At 35.3% G+C, this 21,579-nt stretch overlaps 1 protein-coding gene and 1 long non-coding RNA gene across 4 annotated transcripts; one reads left to right on the plus strand and one right to left on the minus strand.

Moving 5' to 3' along the window:
* Positions 1-551: 551 nt before the first annotated feature.
* Positions 552-20,754, minus strand: LOC116000896. Of its 3 annotated transcripts, XM_031240761.1 has the most exons (17): positions 9,476-9,491; positions 9,220-9,329; positions 7,770-8,038; positions 7,275-7,442; positions 6,816-7,136; positions 6,638-6,729; positions 6,267-6,351; positions 5,915-6,127; positions 5,640-5,699; positions 5,326-5,405; positions 4,376-4,689; positions 4,199-4,290; positions 4,001-4,130; positions 2,064-3,259; positions 1,697-1,974; positions 1,173-1,340; positions 552-991 (listed from the first exon to the last, which is right to left on the minus strand). In XM_031240761.1, the coding sequence occupies exons 3-17, from the start codon at positions 8,034-8,036 to the stop codon at positions 862-864; spliced, it is 3,594 nt and encodes a 1,197-aa protein (XP_031096621.1). In that variant the 5' UTR covers positions 8,037-8,038; positions 9,220-9,329; positions 9,476-9,491; the 3' UTR covers positions 552-861. The 3 variants fall into 3 exon arrangements, with proteins under 3 accessions (XP_031096621.1, XP_031096622.1, XP_031096620.1); XM_031240762.1 differs by lacking the exons at positions 9,220-9,329; positions 9,476-9,491 and adding an exon at positions 20,425-20,754 and having other exon boundaries at positions 7,770-8,030; XM_031240760.1 differs by lacking the exons at positions 9,220-9,329; positions 9,476-9,491 and adding an exon at positions 20,425-20,754.
* Positions 12,415-13,719, plus strand: LOC116000897. The gene is made up of 4 exons (XR_004094186.1): positions 12,415-12,547; positions 12,729-12,829; positions 13,417-13,463; positions 13,610-13,719. It is a non-coding gene; the product is annotated as an uncharacterized LOC116000897 (long non-coding RNA).
* Positions 20,755-21,579: the final 825 nt, after the last annotated feature.

Consider the following 21,579-nt stretch of genomic DNA (forward strand, 5'->3'; position numbering starts at 1 on the left):
TAGGCATACATATAGTCTTCGTAGGGCAGTATACTCGGAGTATATTCCCTATCAGTGGGTTTAGGCATAAGGAATTGGTATAAAAGTGATTGCTAGTGTTTGATTGATAGGTTTTGAAAATGCTACTACGGGTTTGGAATATCCCATTAATGAGAAAACTCATACCCTTATTGAATAAGGGTTTCATTTCTGCCAAAGACATTGTGGTCTAGTGGCATCCGGTGTCCCGATTAACACTCCCACATGGATGATGGGAGTGGGTTCGAGCCTCCACACTCTTTGTGCTTAAAAGAAAAAAAGGGTTTCATTTCCCTTCCTCCTTTCTTCCCCAACTATTGATAATCATTCTCATTTCACCCAACTACCAAAACCCATTACCCTTACAAAGTATTTGATACCGATTCCGATTCCCATGTGCAAATCAAACCTACCTTAGGTTTTTTTGTTTTGGGCAGTATGCTTCTTTAGCATCATCGCATGTGATTGTGACGTGATAGAATGAAGACAATTACATTAATATTAAAAATAAAAATAAAAAAAGAAAGAAATCATGCAAAACTCTGCTGCTAAATATCATTTGCTTAAGAGTGAGATTTGTGCGACACATGTGAGCCAAAAAGAATGGTAAAATTTCCAATAATTACACACACTAATATAAGCTCTTAAAGAGTAGAGTTGAAGCTAAGTGAACCTAAACCCTGGATCAAATATTATTGCCTATCTCAGTATGCAGAACCTCTAGAAAGTATAAACATGATGCAATTCTGCACCCCCCATTATATTGTCACTACAAATACAGCTTTTCAAGTGAAGTTAGCAAATATTCTCCTCCTATATAAACAACTGTAAGCATTATTTAAACTATGATGTTTGCAAATTAAACTTGGATGAATCATCATTATGATAGCAATTGTATTGACCCAGCAATGAAACATCTTCCGCTGATAACGATAATGCACCAGACGTCAAGTAGTGTCGATCCACTCGTGCCCTGCAATGCAGATATTCAGCAGCATATGAGTAAGGAATTGAAGCAGCATGTGCTCCATATCAACTAAAAGCCTAAGCTGATAGTTGGATTGGTTCATATATTATATGCTCAACATATGGGATTGATTCTAAATGGAAATTCTTGACCGGGTATTTTTTAAAGGAATGCAACAAACACTTGCCTTCTTTGTTTACTCCTACCAACACAGCCGGACAAACGGTTGGCTTCTAATCTTGAAATCTGGCTCAATGAAGATAGATATTCATGAAGTGCATCACCTTTCAGTGAAAGGTGTGACCGCACCGGAACTGCCAATTGAAGTAGATCCACGGGATCTGGGCCCAACTTCCTGCATTAGTCGGCACCGCAATGAAGTAACATTATTACATAGCTTCAACTAAAGGGAGTCTCAGGACTGCCAGTTTCAGGCATTATTGCCCTTTACATGAATTATCAAAAAGCAATAACTAATTGATTCCAAAAGAAGTAAATAAAGTGAAACAATTAAAGACAAAACAGGTTGGACACAAATACTTTCAGACATTTGGTGTACTAAAATTGTCAGAGATCAATCTCCAGCAGGACAAAATCATTTGCCTGTGAAATAAATAATAAGTTTACACACACTTGTTTCAACCTGCAGTTTATTTGTGCTGGTGAACTATTATGTACTTATGAGATAGAAGGTAGGTTATAGTTGTATACCTTTTGTAAGAATACAAGTTTTTTGGTGTGGCCCGGATTTCTCTTCTGTCAAGACCAACCCGTTTTCCCAGAGCCATTGTACTGTCTGATGATGCTAACATCTCTGATGCCAAATCCAATTGATTTACGGATACATTATCAAACTCCAAATTGGCAATTTCTTTAGCAAAGTGGCATATCCCATGTTGAGCAATTATAGATGACATATGCAATTGATCCTCTGGCCAGCTATACGACTGTAATTTATCACATGGTGTCATAGAAGGTTCCAAAGAATCCTGAAGGAAAGCCAACAAACCGTCAAATGAAGAACATACATGAAATCAAAGAAATTAAGGCAGGTACGTATAGCTAATATGAGACTTACACATATAAGCTGCTGACATTCATTAGATAATAAATCAGCTTCTGAGATTAAATCACTCAATTTGTAACCAATACTAAGAACCTTGGAAGCATCTTTCTGATCTGGGGTGACATACTTTTTCAGGTCCATATGCCCCTTACTGAGTTTTCTCCATGTTTCTTGCACAGAATTGGTCATCAGATGATGTTTATCATTTTGTAAGGTGATAGATCTCCAATTGAAGTCAATGCGGCTACACTCATCCAACAACTGACGTCCTCTAGAAGAATCTTCACCATGGTGGACATTGTAATGACTAGCTTCATCACCACAAACTGGCATTGTGTTAATATCAGAACTACAACCTAGTAATTCACGATTTTTACATGATACAAGAACAGGTTTTTCGAGCTTGTCATCCTCAAGCGGGAGAATACTTGGCAGTGAATCATTCATAAAATCAGCTTCAACTTTACAGTTCACATCAACATAGGACTCTGTCCTAGAACTTGGTTTTGAATCACTACTAAGCCTGGACTCTGGAACAAATGATGACTCTGGTACACAAGACAAATCACATGGTATGCTCATTCCATTTGGAAGAGAATAATCATCTGCCTCCCAACCATTTCTTTTCAATCTTTTTGGTTTAAAATGATGAGGCTCGCTTGAAAGACTGCAATCCATTTTAGTGGATGATACATCAGATGGAGAATTAAACATCATTTCATTTTCTTCATCACAATTATCACATGGGACTTTGTTTAAATCTATCATGTTTCTGCTGCTTAAACACTCATCATCAGAATCAGAAAACACAGTATCAAGTTTTCTCCGGGTATTTCTTCGATGGAAAGCAACTGGGGAGCCAGAGTAATTAGAACATTCAGCATTACTATCAAACTTGGCTGCAAGCTCATTTTCATCCAGCAGTGAACCATGCAAAGTTAACATTGCTTCCTTTTTTGCATTTATACTGCTTGGATCTTCATCAAACTCTTTACAACTATTCCATATATTACTGCCATTCAACTGCTCTTCCTCAACTATATCCCCTAAGGTAAAGCTTTTTTCTGCCATTCTCATTGATTTAGAAATCTCATCTTCAACAAGTACAGAGAGAGGGCAAGGAAAACTCCAGGGGATTAACTTCAGCAGCATTAGATGCCCAGCATCTATATCAAATGGAAGTGGCCTATATGTTGGGAGTTCATTCCCTGGCAAAAACCATGATAGAATATTGTAACTAATTGATGAAATGAAATTTGAGCGGAACAAAAGATAAGCAGCATAAGAGTAAGTCAAAGATCTCACTGAGTTATCACGTAGCCTGTCTGTAAACAGAGGCAGAACTAAGATGAACTAAAACCATAGTTCTAGATGACTTGTCATCTTTCTATTTTCTTTTGGAATGTTTAAGTCACGGTAAGCTGAGAACTTGTTAGATCACAAAATTAAAGCTTGGATTGATCATTGATGAAATGAAATTTGAGCTGAATAAATTTCCTTAATTGAATTGTTGTTACATATATACGTAGGCAATTCATACACATTCATGTTACAAAAGAAACAAGTATTAACTCCTCTGGAAGCTTTTCTTTTTGACTAACAGTTTCAAGAAATACTAAAGAATCTGACAGCAGTGCATGAATAGAATTCGAAGCTAAAATTAAATTCTAGTTGCCTGAAGCATTTCTTCACAAGACGACAAAATTTTAGGCAAGGACTGTATGGAGTTACTAAATTCATGGCATAGATGAGGTTAAGCAGATGAATTGACCACTATGTGTGAGTTCACATGCAATGCTTATCAAAAGATTGGTTAAATACTAATCCAGGAAAGCTACTGTTATGAATAAAAAGCAACTTTCTCTATCAGAGAACTGAGATTTTATTCTGCAGAAATAGTATTAAATAGCAATAAGCATTCTGGAGCAGCAGGGCCTTATAGCAATTACCTTTCCTAAAGGTTTGACCTTGACACCAGAACTGGAGTAGCATGATAGTTTTGCGAATGTCTCCTTCACAGTGATTGACAAATCCCTCTACCAATGAAGAGTCAATTATAACTTGTTCTGCATTACAGACCTGCAGAGGAATTTATTATGGACATCCAATATGGCAGAAATTTGATACATTTGCACAAGAAAATGTACCGTGTTTGCAAGTTCAAGGAGGTCCTTCAAAGATGGCATTGTAAAGCACAACTCTAGCCTATCCAAATTGTTTGGAAGCACAGGATTGTTGCCTAGAAATTGCACCCAAAGGGATGAATAACTTTTGTAAGATTAGATTCAAAAAGAATAAAATTCCAACAAGATAAATTATCTTACTATTGCTAGTTAATATCATTGGCCGCTTAGCAGTTTCTGAAAGTTGTTGAATGGTAGATATAAAACCACGGTCTTCGCAAAGAGCAGCATCAACATCCTCAAAAAGGACTAAGGTTTTAAGGTCACCGTGACTATTAGTTCTGTCCTTGCAAATTAAGTTTCTGGGTGTTGCACTGGCATTTTGGGAATCTTCATCATCTAGTAACGGGATCAGCTCAATAACTTCACTCATAGGCCCTTCAGTCCCAGTCACAGCAGCTGAAAAGGACCTTAGGAGAGTGTTGTCCTCTGCATTTGCTGTACTTTTTTGTGTACTGAAATGAAAATAAGCAGTTTTAAGCAAAGAGTGGCATAATTAACTCACAGGAACACATCATGCTTAGTGGCTGCATCTCCGATTAAGTCATTAATTGAACAAACATTTCACAATAAATGATTAAAAAAAAAACTTAAAAGTTGACTTCAAATCTTTCCAGCAGGAAAACATTCAAAATCAGATTGAAAGCTGGGAATTTCATTAAGCATAAGTTGCTACAAACCAACATTGACGTGTAGAAACATGATCATAAACACAATAAACAGAAATTTGAAGCTGAACAGTTCATTAAGCACAAGTTGGCAGAACCAAGATTTCCATGTAGAAATATTATTGTAAACGCTACAAACTAAAATTTGAAGTCATGTTTTGCTCTTCAATTCAGGCATGCAAAGTGCCTTTTGCAAGGTCGAACAGAGTCAGAAAGATATGCAGAGTTACTCATCTCTGTTCACTTCTCTCAGCTTAAATGTTTGGGATATATGGGAAGCTTCTTTAAACAAATCGATGCTTAACACACCAGGATGCGTATGTGGATGCAACAAAATCAACACAACCTTACTGATTCCTCTACAGGAGCTACTTAATTTGTAAAGTAAGAGATGCAACAACTACTTATCAGATCTAGACATACCGTTGACGCCATTGTGATTCCAAAGCCTCCCCAACCATCTGCTTAACAAGAGCTCCATTTCGCCAATCTGATGCATTGACCTGAGAGAGAGATTGAATGCCTAAATTATTTGTTTGATATGTGCAACTCCAAGAGAATGATTTAAACTTAGTTGACTACAGGATAAATGTCTTAGCTGTTCTTTAATATCTGACTGCATATACAACTATAGATATAGAAGTAAAGGGAAGACTGAGCAGATGTTATCTAACTAATATACACTAAATAGGAGCATTTTGTTGACAAAAGATATTTAACTACTTGTTTAGCAGTACCTCAATGACTTGAAATCCCTGCTCTTTTGCACAGGCATAAATGGCAGCAGACTTCCCACTCTGCAGTATTCAAATGTGTGTTATTCACCAAAATGAAATTATGGAACCAATATTTGGAGCATAAGGCATGCATATATTTCAAACTATGTTACTATGGTGATAATGGTTCAATTTAAATTTTTCAAACAAAAGGCATAAAAGTTAAGAGCATTGAAACAAAAATAATCATTATGTAAGAAACTTCTAACGTATATGATTAAGAACTAGCCACATACCCCAACTGGTCCTGTAACCAACAGAACATTCTTAAGATGATTTTCTATATCCCCATTGTCTGAATCATAGTCACTTAGGTAATCATCGTCACCAACTTCTTGCTCAATAAATGTATCATTAGATCTGAAACTTTTGCTTCTTTGAGACCCTCTTTCATGCCAAGAATGCAGCCACTCACTCAAAATTTTCACTGATACATCATTACCACACACCTAGAGAGAAATTACTAGAAAACTTTAGTTAATGAAAAGAAACCACAAATTTGAGGGCATAGAGTAATTCAACATAGGTTCTCAAACAAAAGTTAACCAAGAGGAGTAACAAGCAGTTGCCATATATCAGATGTTTCACCTGCGCAGCCTTCTCAGGCTGGTATTTGTTCGTCCATAGGCAATTTTCAGGTTGGTTGTGAAAACTTTGATTACGAGGTATCAGCCTAAACATAAAAAAAAAAAAAATAACAGACGATGAATATCAGTCGTAACATGATGTTGGCTGCACCAAAAATATAAACTTTTTCTCAAATCAAGTAATCAAAGAATGTGACTTGATGTTGCATTCAAATGGTTTGACATTAATCCATATTATTTCAGTAAGGATTACTTCAGTTAACCATAAGCCATCCCAAGGCATGCAAAAAGGGAGTTCATGAACTCCCAAGTCTAAAAACTAGCATATTTAAGGAGCTTCAAGTATGGATATGGAAAAGTACTGTGACTCACCCTCCTCCGAGAAATCTATCATGCTTGTCAGTATCTGAGCTTACACAGCCAGAAATCTTCAGGAATGAGCTGAGTGTTTCAATTTCATTGTCCTGTTAACGCAAAGGTCAGAATCTAAAAGGAAAATAGATGGCGTGAAATTATAAAGTTACACAGTTAATTCATCAGAATTTGTCACCTCTGAATTCTTAAAACACTCCTGCTGGATTCTTTCTTCAGCCAAAATGATGGGAGATGTTGGATGGAACAAATGTTGTTTCCCAGGAGAACCTACCAAACAGACTTCCTTCTGTGGAACAGAATGCTGATCAACAGAAATCTCATTTTGGTATGGCAATGGCTTAAGTGGATTAGAGAGACTACGAAATGTATCAAATTGCAGGGAGCTAGCAGATCCTTCATAAAGTGGTGAGCATCCATGTTCTAGAATGTAACTGTCACTAAGAAGGCATCTTTCAGAAAATGTCCACTGCTGCCAATCAGGGGTGAAAGCATCTTCCTGCATATGTATATGATATATTTAAACAAGGAGTTCCAGGATGGAAAAACAAATTAAAGTAGAACACAGCCACATATGAACCATCAATTAGCTGCCAACACGGCTATATGGTCAAATAATGAAACGAAAATATTGTACCTCAACTGTCTCCAATACATGAATTGGGACAAGAGTATGAGTTTTTTCCTCTTCCTCAGGAGTGCTCCATTTTTTCTCCAAATTGATCACCTCATTTTTTCGCTTACCAATTTTCCTTGATGAAAAAAATGGATGTATTTCTTTTCCTGCATACATACGCGAGCTTTCCTGAAGGGAAAAGAAAGAGGCAGGGGATTCAAATGCTGAGAGTCCAAAGAAAAAAGCATAAGCAATTTAAGACATATAGACAAACAAAGCAACCCCAATTATTTCACATGAATTAAGATAGAGTAATAAAATAAGTTCAATGCATCAAATACTAAAGAAAATCAACAAATACACCTTGAACCATTAGGAAAAAGGAATATAAAGATAATTTAACTAAACAAATCAGATAATCCAGTTCCTGGTATGAAATTTCTAATTACATACTCTACTATATTCCCTCATTATACATTTGAAGTACAAGGAAAAAGAGGAAAAACTTCAACTAACCTCAGCTGTTTTTCTAGCTTCCTTTCGTAGATCAGGAATCACATTGGATGATGTTTCATCCTGCATGAGACTATATGGTGATGGCGTAAGGCATGCTTCCATTGATCTATTTTTTATTACTCTTTTGTTTGGAGTATTTTTCTGTCGTTTCTCTACACTTTTCAATTTTTTCTCTTTTGTGGATATAGCTCGTCGCTTCTCTGCACTATTCGGTGTTTTCTCAGGTGTGGAGTTAGCTTGCCGCTTCTGCTTTCTTGGAGTCTTCATATCTTCCAAACAATTGCCAGTTTATAAGCAATAATGCCAGTTAGAGTAGCACATTGATCTTAAATTCTTAGCAAAATATAAAACTATTTAATACATAAAGGTACATTACTATATACTAAATTTCATTCATGTCTCAGATTCTCAGAAGTAGAACCCTACTTTCAGTTTTTCATAATAGATTTGCCTTAAGCCCTTAAACCATAAATCACTCATCATACCCAAAAGTTCTTAAGATATTGAAAGAAAAAGTAAAAAGAGAATTTTAAAAAATAGTAATTCTAAATAGAAGATTATTTTTTAAAGGGAAAATGGTAGTTTGGGTCCCCGAATTATAGGGGTACAGTAGACTTAGTCCCCCAATTATAAGTGCTTCTTTCTCCCAATCAAAACAGAAGCGTTAAGACACTAAATTCTGTCTCAAAACCTTATTTTTTAGGGCCAAACGTGTAAGTTTATCTCAGTTCTCTTTCCCTCCAATAGATGGGCTATTGAAACAAAACACTTAGTTTTTCCCCAAATATGTGACTTCAACCTTGATAACTTGAATGCATAATTTCTCCTCCATGCAGAGAGAATGGAAATATGTGAAGGAATGAGAAGACTTAGGTAAGTTTACAAGTTTAGTGCTAAAAAATTAGGTTTTAAGACTAAAATTAGCTATTACTAACAATTCCATTTCAATGAAGGGGGGGAAGTACGCCACTAGACTAATAATTGGAGGACCAAAATTGGAGGCGCCTATAATTGGGAGGACTGAGTCCACTATACCTCTATAATTGGGAGACCAAAAGCACCATTTTCCCTTTTAAAATTAAAATGAAATAAATGATTGTGAAAATCTAGTATAGTAGATAATTTTTCTCTGTATAGACAATCTATCAAATTTCAGCTTTGTACTGCTGAAGATAACTCTGAAGCCTTTACTCTCAACTTAACAAGTAAATCTTGATTAAAATGAAACAATCAGGTAAAGGGAACAGTGGTAACTGCAGAATGTTTTCTAGCTATGAAAATGAATAGCAGAATGTAAACCTAATAATACATCAACCTTTCAAGGTTCAATCAATCAAAAAACACCAAGGGAAAAAAAAAATAGTAAAATACTAATAATTCCACAATTAACCATGAGAATGCCTTACTGATTCTAGAAACTTATCTAAAAGGGTATAGCAAGATATCATACTAGCATCTAACTCAGAGGGGAAGAAGCTTTGTCATTCTCTTCAGCTGACCCAAGGCATAATTGCTCAGTTTTCTGTCTTTTCTCTGAAATCTTTACAAAGAAATCAGACTCTGCAGGAACATCAAAAAGGCATATAAACTAATTAGATCTTGGCATTCTACTGGTCCCAGTATTCAGTGTAATACAATAATATGCTAACTAGAATAAATACTATACAAAGGAAAACAATGACATTTGCATTGAGGAAGTAAATTACTAATAGGGCACTTCATTTCTTGAAGTTTATTGGCCATTTATTGCAAACTGCACGTAAAGTCAAAGAAAGGTTGAGAGTTAAATGCATAAAGCTACCTTCAAGCCAATTGGAAGCAGGGGCAAAGACAATGCAAGGAAGACATTTATCTACTTTACTTTAACAAAAAGTGGCCATATTATTAAGGACTCATCAAGGATATTGCTAGTTTTCATAGAGTAAAAGTGAGGTAAAACCTAGAATTTGCTGCACTCAAGGATGGACTAATTCCACTAAAATTTAGATTAATCAAGATTGCATTATATCTGGAAATATTTGGTTAGCCACTTTCCAAGGAGAAAAAAAAAGCACTTTCCATAGCTCAATTTTAGATGAAAATCCAAATTAACCCCAATTTATACAGAATTTATCAACTCCCTTATTTTCACCCCCTATTATAGGGATTTTTTTTTCCCAATTTCCAAACACTCTAAGCACAGCTGGCTATCATCACTAGTTTATTACCAGTATTGTTTGGTATTTTAACTACCTAAACCCTTAAATAATTAAATAAAAACTCAATGTTCCTCTTTCAATGCAACACCACCAGCTATAAACAATCAAAAAAAAAAAAAAAAAAAANTATAAAAGTTAATAAGTATTTAAAGACTTTATAAAAGTCTGAAACGAATATCAATATATTTTAAAACTTTTTAAAATACTGATTTAAAAGTCTGACTAGAAGTGAAGTTGATTACTCTGTTTTCTATTGTCATTCTAATGGGAAATGCATATACCTCGTAGTGTATGTGGATGACTTTGTTATTACAGGGAGTGATCAAGAGGGCATATCTCAATTGAAAGAGCGTCTCTTCAGTTGATTCCAGACCAAGGATTTGGGCAAACTAAAGTATTTTCTTGGAATTGAAGTGGCCCAATCTAGTAGTGGTATAGTCATTTCTCAAAGAAAGTATGCCTTGAATATTTTAGAAGAAACTGGTATGTTGGATTGTAGACTTGTGGATGATAATGGATCCAAATGTGAAATTTCTACTAGGATAGGGGGAGCCATTGCCTAACCGAGAACGATACAGGAGGTTAATTGAAAATTTGAATTATCTTACAATCACATGACCAGATATCTCTTTTGCAGTGAGTGTTTTGAGTCAGTTTCTTAAAAACCCTTGTGATACCCATTAGGATGTTGTTCGGGTTCTAAGGTATATCAAGAGATCACCAGGGCAAGGTTTGTTATATGAAGACAGAGGACATGCTCAGGTTGTTGGATATTCTGATGCAGATTGGGCTGGTTGTCCATTTGACAGGCGTTCTACTTCAGGTTATTGTGTACTCATTGGTGATAATCTCATATCTTGAAAAAGTAAGAAGCAAGATGTTGTTGTCAGGTCCATATCTTGAAAAAGTAAGAAGCAAGATGTTGTTGTCAGGTCCAGTGCTGAAGCTGAATATCGGGCCATGGCCCTTGCCACATGTGAGGTCGTGTGGCTGAAGCATTTACTACAAGAATTGCAATGTGGCAATGTTGCTCAAATGACACTAATATGTGACAACCAAGCAACTCTACACATTGCCTGTTTATTGTTAGAGGACTAAACACATCGACGTTGATTGTCACTTCATCAGAGAGAAGATTGTGTCAGGGTGCATTAAAACCAGCTTTATCAGTTCTGCTGATCGGTTAGCTGATGTCCTAATAAAATCTCTTAGAGCTCCTAGAGTTGAGTATATTTGTAACAAGCTTGAAACATATGATTTATACTTTCCAGCTTGAGGGGAAGTGTTGAAACCCTAAGTCCTTTTTAGAAATGGACCCATTAGTTTAATAGTCTATTCATGTATAAATAGGAGATATTTATACGATTTTTAATAGAGAATACAATGAATCCTTTATTCTTCAAAAAAAAAAAAAAAATNAGAATACAATGAATCCTTTATTCTTCAAAAAAAAAAAAAAAATCAACCAAAGTTGATTCTTTTAGGGTGTGTTTGGTTGGTGGGTGATAGTGTTTAATCCCCTTCAATACACTCCATGTACAAAATATGCATAAAATTGTATGTAAAGTACACTGTGATCAGTAAATAAGCTCTCAAATCTTCCATTTTATTCATTGTTCTTGACTGGTCCAGAGAGAGAAGAGAGCTAAGCCATTTCTTTCTAGAGAGAAGAAGAGAGTGGGAAAAAGTCCCTTCAAATGAAGGACCAAAGCACTTTTATATGCTAATACCGTATAGTACGCTATATAATACGCTAGGCATACATATAGTCTTCGTAGGGCAGTATACTCGGAGTATATTCTCTATCAGTGGGTTTAGGCATAAGGAATTGGTATAAAAGTGATTGCTAGTGTTTGATTGATAGGTTTTGAAAATGCTACTATGGGTTTGGAATATCCCATTAATGAGAAAACTCATACCCTTATTGAATAAGGGTTTCATTTCTGCCAAAGACATTGTGATCTAGTGGCATCCGGTGTCCCGATTAACACTCCCACATGGATGATGGGAGTGGGTTCGAGCCTCCACACTCCCGGTATTTAAAGACTTTATAAAAGTCTGAAACGAATATCAATATATTTTAAAACTTTTTAAAATACTGATAGACTTTTAAAGAGTCTTTAAAAGTCTAAAACGAATACTACCAAATTAAAGTCGTTGAAACTTGAAAGTATTTAGAAGTTTATAAAAGTATTGATTGGATACACCCTAAACAAATTTGGAATTTGAAGGGAAATGAATTGCAATTATATCCTACACTAAACACTGCAAATATGATTCTCAAAAAAAAAAAAAAAAACACTGCAAATATATATACAGACGATGTCGTTTCAATTTGGCGCCAAATTTTCCGCGCGGACAATTTTCACCCCGCGGTTCCATCTTTTTTTTATTTTATTTTTACTCTTAATTTTAATATTTCCTTTTTTTTTTTTCCTCCTCAGTTCTCTTCTACCTGAAAGAAAAAAAGAAAGAAAAAGTTCTTTCTTTTTTTATACATTAGTATCCGCTTACGCAGTTACGCCAGACGACTCCCTATCAAATTCCAATTAAAGAACGGCAAAGAATCATGAAACTAGGGTAAAATTCAATACCTATTTGTGTTTAATTCTTTCTATCTCAACACCGTATGTGGATCTGTGAATTACTGGGAAAAAAGCTTTCACTGAATTAGAATAATTGCACTAAATATGTTTTTTTTTTTGGGTTGGATTTGTATCTATTAATTTCTCACTCAGGTTTCCAAACTGAAAATTGTTAGGTTTAGCAGGAGTTGGTGATGCATTCTGCCTCAGTTTGTTGTGATTATCAGTTGGAATCATAGCACATTCGTACTACATTGAGCTGGTATTCCAGACAAAGGTCAATACTTTACCAGTCTTTTTTTTTTTTTTTTTTGATTGTTTATAGCTGGTGGTGTTGCATTGAAAGAGGAACATTGAGTTTTTATTTAATTATTTAAGGGTTTAGGTAGTTAAAATACCAAACAATACTGGTAATAAACTAGTGATGATAGCCAGCTGTGCTTAGAGTGTTTGGAAATTGGGAAAAAAAAATCCCTATAATAGGGGGTGAAAATAAGGGAGTTGATAAATTCTGTATAAATTGGGGTTAATTTGGATTTTCATCTAAAATTGAGCTATGGAAAGTGCTTTTTTTTTCTCCTTGGAAAGTGGCTAACCAAATATTTCCAGATATAATGCAATCTTGATTAATCTAAATTTTAGTGGAATTAGTCCATCCTTGAGTGCAGCAAATTCTAGGTTTTACCTCACTTTTACTCTATGAAAACTAGCAATATCCTTGATGAGTCCTTAATAATATGGCCACTTTTTGTTAAAGTAAAGTAGATAAATGTCTTCCTTGCATTGTCTTTGCCCCTGCTTCCAATTGGCTTGAAGGTAGCTTTATGCATTTAACTCTCAACCTTTCTTTGACTTTACGTGCAGTTTGCAATAAATGGCCAATAAACTTCAAGAAATGAAGTGCCCTATTAGTAATTTACTTCCTCAATGCAAATGTCATTGTTTTCCTTTGTATAGTATTTATTCTAGTTAGCATATTATTGTATTACACTGAATACTGGGACCAGTAGAATGCCAAGATCTAATTAGTTTATATGCCTTTTTGATGTTCCTGCAGAGTCTGATTTCTTTGTAAAGATTTCAGAGAAAAGACAGAAAACTGAGCAATTATGCCTTGGGTCAGCTGAAGAGAATGACAAAGCTTCTTCCCCTCTGAGTTAGATGCTAGTATGATATCTTGCTATACCCTTTTAGATAAGTTTCTAGAATCAGTAAGGCATTCTCATGGTTAATTGTGGAATTATTAGTATTTTACTATTTTTTTTTTCCCTTGGTGTTTTTTGATTGATTGAACCTTGAAAGGTTGATGTATTATTAGGTTTACATTCTGCTATTCATTTTCATAGCTAGAAAACATTCTGCAGTTACCACTGTTCCCTTTACCTGATTGTTTCATTTTAATCAAGATTTACTTGTTAAGTTGAGAGTAAAGGCTTCAGAGTTATCTTCAGCAGTACAAAGCTGAAATTTGATAGATTGTCTATACAGAGAAAAATTATCTACTATACTAGATTTTCACAATCATTTATTTCATTTTAATTTTAAAAGGGAAAATGGTGCTTTTGGTCTCCCAATTATAGAGGTATAGTGGACTCAGTCCTCCCAATTATAGGCGCCTCCAATTTTGGTCCTCCAATTATTAGTCTAGTGGCGTACTTCCCCCCCTTCATTGAAATGGAATTGTTAGTAATAGCTAATTTTAGTCTTAAAACCTAATTTTTTAGCACTAAACTTGTAAACTTACCTAAGTCTTCTCATTCCTTCACATATTTCCATTCTCTCTGCATGGAGGAGAAATTATGCATTCAAGTTATCAAGGTTGAAGTCACATATTTGGGGAAAAACTAAGTGTTTTGTTTCAATAGCCCATCTATTGGAGGGAAAACTAAGTGTTTTGTTTCAGTGAACTGGAATTTAATTCCAGTTCAATTCCGAACTGGAAATATTTCCAGTGAACTGGAATTAAATTACAGTTCACTGGACTGGAATTCATTCCAGACTCCAGTTATTCCAGTCCAGTGGAAATTCCAGTTCACTAGACTGGAATTCAATTCCAGTTAGAATAAAAATTTATGATGATTTTTTGGCAAGTTGAAACTCAAATAGCCAGATATTATATCCTTAAATTCAAGAACCCTAAATCAAAATGAAAAAATTTTAAAAATTTCAAAATCCTAGAACAAGAACAAATGAACAATTAAAAACTACAAATGAAAAACTAAAACATCAAAAATCATATCCTAAAGGCCTAAAATCAAGAGTATTATGCGTAAGTCAAGGCGGTAAGCTATAGGATATTAACTAGAAAAAGACTTAAGGAAAGTTTACCTCCGCCATCAAGAGACTTTAGAAGCTGATCAGCACCAGCCGGTCGGAGATGAAGAGAGGTCAGACTTCAGAGTCGGAGATTTGCGTGAGAGTTGCGACGTGCGTGAGGTCGGAGTCGGAGAGCTGCGTGAGAGTTGCGACGTGCGTGAGGTCGGAGTCGGAGAGCTGCGTGCGTGAAGCCGAGAACTGCTCTGTCGTGGACTGGAGCTGCGTGCGTGAAGCCGAGAACTGCTCTGTCGTGGACTGCTCTGTTGTGGACTGGACTGCCTTAGGGTTTGCCTATTCCCAAATATATATATATATATTTTATAAATAAAAAAAAATAAAAAAAAAACCGATAGGTTTTCGGTTCGGTTCGGTTTTAACCGAACCGAACCGAACCGATCGGTTTCTGCACATTTGGGACCGATCGGTTTTTCGGTCCATAACCGAACCGGTCCGGTTCGGTTCGGTTAACCCAAACCGAAATGCCCAGGCCTATTTTAAATTATGAATATAAGGTTGTTTGAAATGCCATTTTATGTGTGTATTGTAGGCCTGGGCATTTGGGACCGATCGGTTTTTTTTTTTTTTATTTTATAAAATATATATATATATTTGGGAATAGGCAAACCCTAAGGCAGTCCAGTCCACGACAGAGCAGTTCTCGGCTTCACGCACGCAGCTCTCCGACTCCGACCTCACGCACGTCGCAACTCTCACGCAAATCTCCGACTCTGAAGTCTGACCTCTCTTCATCTCCGACCGGCTGGTGCTGATCAGCTTCTAAAGTCTCTTGATGGCGGAGGTAAACTTTCCTTAGTCTTTTTCTAGTTAATATCCTATAGCTTACCGCCTTGACTTACGCATAATGTTCTTAATTTTAGGCCTTTAGGATATGATTTTGATGTTTTAGTTTTTCATTTGTAGTTTTTAATTGTTCATTTGTTCTTGTTCTAGGATTTTGAAATTTTTATAACTTTTTCATTTTGATTTAGGGTTCTTGAATTTAAGGATATAATATCTGGCTATTTGAGTTTCAACTTGCCAATAAATCATCATAAATTTTTATTCTAACTGGAATTGAATTCCAGTAACTGGAATGAATTCCAGTAACTGGAATGAATTCCAGTAACTGGAATGAATTCCAGTAACTGGAATGAATTCCAGTCCAGTGAACTGGAATTTTCACTGGACTGGAATAACTGGAGTCTGGAATGAATTCCAGTCCAGTGAACTGGAATTGAACTGGAATTTAATTCCAGTTCACTGGAAATATTTCCAGTTCGGAATTGATTGGAATTATTTCCAGTGAACTGGAATTTCAATTCCAGTTCACTGGAATTCAATTCCAGTCACTGGAATGCAGTCAATGCACCACTGGAATTTTAATCTCAAACTTTATTTTAGATTTTTAGTAGTTTGATTGTTATTTTAAATTATAAATTTGTAATAACTTTTGTTTTATTAAATATTAACTATAGATGGATGACTCTTCAACTTGTAATCAAGACACTCCAAGTCCAAATGAGTCAATTGAACCATCGGTCGGACACACTCCAAGTCCAAATGAGTCAATTGAACCATCGGTCGGACAAAAAAGAAAACGTTCAAAAAGTGGACTTCCACCGGTCGGACAAAAAAGAAAACGTTCAAAAAGTGGACTTCCACCAAAACCAACGCCTTCAAGGTCGGAAAAAAGTGGACTTCCACCAAAACCAACGCCTTCAAGGTCGGAGGTATAGAATCACTTTACTAAATTTGAGGACAACAACGATAAGTGTAAATGCAATTATTGTCATAAAGAGTTTAAGTGTCCAACAACTAGTGGCACTAGTAGCTTGAAAGCACATAATCAAAGATGTAATGCATTTAAGGACCATCTTGATAGTGCAACTCAACAAAATCTAACCGTACATGAAAGTGCAAGTGTTGGTAAGGGTGGTAGTAGTAATCTTGTGGCGGTTGGGTTTAATCAAGAAGCTTGTAGGAGGGCAACTGTTAAGATGATTATTATGAATGAATTGCCTTTTTGTTTTGTGGATGGAGATGGATTTAAGGAATTTTGTAAGGTTGTGTGTCCGAGATTTATTATCCCTTCAAGAAGAACAATCACAAGAGATGTAATTGAATTGTATATGAAAGAAAAAGCTTTACTTAAGAGCATGATTAGTGAGTCTAGAGTTTCTTTAACTACTGATATATGGACTGCAAGTACTACTACTGTCAGTTGGCAAAGATACTAATTGAAAGATTGTATGGCAAAGATACCCCAAAATGTATGGAAATGAAAGAAGCAATAGTGGAGGTGTTGCGCAAGTTGTATGAGGTATACAGTGTATTGCATGCTAAACCAAGTGGAGGTACCAATCAAAGTGTGGGTGGAAGTGGAAGTGGACGTGGAAGTCAATCTTGTCAAACTAGTGAATCGGTTTTAGATGTTGGTGTTACTATTGGTGATGTTGTGCCAATTCCAAACCTTTTTACCACATACACCAATATGGTCCGTCAAAAGGGAAATGTGGAGAAAACATCAAATGAGTTGGATATATATTTGATGGAAAATATTGAAATGCCAACTCCTAATAGATTGGGTATGCAATTTAATATTTTGTCATGGTGGAGGAAAGAAAGTATGAAATTCCCGATCTTGTCAGAAATGGCACGTGATATCCTTGCAATTCCAGTTTCTAGTGTTGCATCCGAGTCTGCTTTTAGCACTTCAGGCCGTATTTTAGACCAATACCGGAGTTCTTTGACACCGTATATGGTAGAGGCATTGATTTTGACACAAGATTGGTTACGGTCTTCNACGTTCAAAAAGTGGACTTCCACCAAAACCAACGCCTTCAAGGTCGGAGGTATAGAATCACTTTACTAAATTTGAGGACAACAACGATAAGTGTAAATGCAATTATTGTCATAAAGAGTTTAAGTGTCCAACAACTAGTGGCACTAGTAGCTTGAAAGCACATAATCAAAGATGTAATGCATTTAAGGACCATCTTGATAGTGCAACTCAACAAAATCTAACCGTACATGAAAGTGCAAGTGTTGGTAAGGGTGGTAGTAGTAATCTTGTGGCGGTTGGGTTTAATCAAGAAGCTTGTAGGAGGGCAACTGTTAAGATGATTATTATGAATGAATTGCCTTTTTGTTTTGTGGATGGAGATGGATTTAAGGAATTTTGTAAGGTTGTGTGTCCGAGATTTATTATCCCTTCAAGAAGAACAATCACAAGAGATGTAATTGAATTGTATATGAAAGAAAAAGCTTTACTTAAGAGCATGATTAGTGAGTCTAGAGTTTCTTTAACTACTGATATATGGACTGCAAGTACTACTACTGTCAGTTGGCAAAGATACTAATTGAAAGATTGTATGGCAAAGATACCCCAAAATGTATGGAAATGAAAGAAGCAATAGTGGAGGTGTTGCGCAAGTTGTATGAGGTATACAGTGTATTGCATGCTAAACCAAGTGGAGGTACCAATCAAAGTGTGGGTGGAAGTGGAAGTGGACGTGGAAGTCAATCTTGTCAAACTAGTGAATCGGTTTTAGATGTTGGTGTTACTATTGGTGATGTTGTGCCAATTCCAAACCTTTTTACCACATACACCAATATGGTCCGTCAAAAGGGAAATGTGGAGAAAACATCAAATGAGTTGGATATATATTTGATGGAAAATATTGAAATGCCAACTCCTAATAGATTGGGTATGCAATTTAATATTTTGTCATGGTGGAGGAAAGAAAGTATGAAATTCCCGATCTTGTCAGAAATGGCACGTGATATCCTTGCAATTCCAGTTTCTAGTGTTGCATCCGAGTCTGCTTTTAGCACTTCAGGCCGTATTTTAGACCAATACCGGAGTTCTTTGACACCGTATATGGTAGAGGCATTGATTTTGACACAAGATTGGTCACCGTATATGGTAGAGGCATTGATTTTGACACAAGATTGGTTACGGTCTTCACTAGAGGCATTGATTTTGACACAAGATTGGTTACGGTCTTCACTCCAATCTGATGCAACTGTAAGCCTCGTTCAAAGGTCTTCACTCCAATCTGATGCAACTGTAAGCCTCGTTCAAAATATTAGAAGAAACTGAGTTTATGGATTTGCTTGCTGAAGGTAAGTGACAATTCTAATTTCTATATTTTATTATGAATTTATGTATAGTATATACCTAATTTCTATATTTTATTATGAATTTATGTATAGTATATACTAATACTAATGTACTATATTACTTTATGTGTATAGTATATACTAATACTAATGTACTATATTACTTTATGTTTTAATCTTTTATTATTTATCTTGTTTTTTTTTCCTTTTGTTTTGTTGTACAGAGATCCGCAAATCAGCAGGGCAACATCATGATATTGATATGTGATGATGGATGAACAACTGAACAAGATATAACTTTGAACTTTATGTTTGAACTTTATTTTGGTGTTAAACTTTGGATATTGATTATGTGAATATGTGTTATTTGGTAGTATGTTCAAAAATATAGGAAATGTTCACATTCAAGGGTCTAAAACCGAACCGAAACCGAACCGAAATAAAACCGAATCGAAACCGAACAGTTTTAAACCGAACCGAACGCTAATGTTAAACCGAATGGTTTAATTTTTTCAAAACCGAAAAACCGAAACCGAAAAAACCGAACCGAAAACCGAAATGCCCACCCCTAATTTAAAAACCTGTGCATGGCCCTGTCTTTATTTAAAAAACTGGTAATAAAAATTACCATTTATATTCAGTTAACAAGTGCACATAATTTAAACAATTCCAAAAATAAAACATACCATCAATATTTTGTCTATATAGTTTGTTAACATCTGTGCATAATTTTAACAATTTAGGCTCCTCGATTAAAATAAGACTCACTAAGAAACTTCAATCCAGAGAACAAATGATACAAAGGCAAGCAAGTAAATGATATAACCAACCAAAAAATGTTAAGAATGATATAAAAGACTAAAAAAAATGTTAAGAATTGAATGGACGACAGTGTCAATAGGTAGTAGAAGACAAATCTGTTAATGGCTAACTACAATAAGTAATAAGCTAAGGAACATTTATCATCCAGAATGCATAGCTATTAGCCTTTATGTCTCATAGTTAATTAAAGTAAATGGAATGGAAGGAACGGTGATATCAACCAAATGTAAACAGATGCACACAGACACCTCTCCTTTTTAGCTTCAAACACTACTTTTCTTTTTTAAGATTGTTTTTTGAATTATTTCAATGTTTGAATTTTCAAGGTTTAATTCAATGTTGAAGACCTAAAAAGAGATGTTGCAAAGAAGAAGAAAAAGTACATTGCTGCATTAACAGTTTAGCAACGAACACATTAATTGCGAAAACGGTAAACTCTAACAAAATTTTATACTAAAATTGAACAATTGGGCAAAGCAGATATCAAGAACAAACATGCAACCACAACTAAAGTTTCACAATAGAAAACAACACAGTTAAAACATAAGGAAAAAAATCTAACATTAAACAAAAACACGAAAAAAAAAGAACAAAGGAAAAAACGCGACTGACCTGGTCTCGGAGCCTCTAACGTGCCCCTGGTACGTTTACTTCGCAGGGGGATGTCGCGGTCTTCCATGAACGGTAAGGACGAGCTCCAAGGGAAGAAAACAGATGAAAAAAAGTGGAAGAACAAAGGAAAAAAAAAGTGACTGACCTGGTTTCGGAGCCTCTAGCGTGCCTCTATTATGTTTACTTTGCAGGGGGATGCCGCGGTCTGCCATGAATGGTAAGTACAAGCTCCAAGGGAAGAAAATAGATGAAACCTATCGGGTTTACAAACTGAAAAAGGATAGATAGACATTGGGGAATGTGAAGCCGACGATTGCGGAGGGGAAGAGTAAAAGTCGGGCTTCAAAACACACCAAAAATACAAACATTTACACATATACCCCCAACCCCTAATAATCTATACTCACACGGTAAAAAAACAAATGGCTAATCTATTAATTACCATCAATCTACACCATTCATTATTAAGATCCAATGAACCAAAATTATCCCCGTATGGATATTAGTTGAGTACTTTAATGAGAGGTGTGCTCTAAAATCAGAACTATGTGGTTAAGAAAGTTCATAAGATGAGTGTTTGATAAATGGTTTATATCTATACTAATAGCTAATTAGGTTAGTTAATAGGTGATTGTGTTAGTTAGTTTGGTCAGTTGTTCGTAAACAAATATTTGGTAAATTAATTGTTTATTTTAGTTGATTGGATGTACAATGACCTATAAGGGCATAAACAATAGTCAATTTATTAACTCTTAAATTATTTTTAAAATTTATTTATTTATTTATTATTATAATTATTATGATTACAAGGATGAGTGAAATAAAATAAAATAAAATAAAAGTTTTATTGTTGTTATGGAAACATAAAGAAAAAAGGGTAAGGCAGATGAAAAACAATAATAGGGCGTTTGGTTGGAGGAAATTACAATTCCAATCTCACTTAATTCCCACCTAATTCCTAATGCAACAAAATTCATTCGTTTGGTTGGACGGAATTGAAATTCCCTCATTTTCATGGCCCCTGGAATTTTAATTCCATGGATTTCAGGAAGAAAAAAAAAAGATAGTTATAAGACAAAATTATCCCTTCCGTTTTTAACATAAAATTGATACATGACTTTCCTTCTAAATATAGTGTGTATTATTCTTCGACTT

Source organism: Ipomoea triloba, chromosome 13, assembly GCF_003576645.1.
Source record: "Ipomoea triloba cultivar NCNSP0323 chromosome 13, ASM357664v1".
NCBI lineage: Eukaryota > Viridiplantae > Streptophyta > Magnoliopsida > Solanales > Convolvulaceae > Ipomoea > Ipomoea triloba.

Bases quoted from the DNA above. Each gene is read 5' to 3' on its own strand.
- LOC116000896 (XM_031240760.1), bottom strand. From the start codon at position 20,491: ATGGAAGACCGCGACATCCCCCTGCGAAGTAAACGTACCAGGGGCACG. The intron at 5,700-5,914 runs GTATGTGGCTAG...TGAATACTGCAG, and splicing joins TGGTTACAGGACCAGTTGGG to AGTGGGAAGTCTGCTGCCAT. The intron at 1,975-2,063 runs GTAAGTCTCATA...GCTTTCCTTCAG, and splicing joins AATGTCAGCAGCTTATATGT to GATTCTTTGGAACCTTCTAT.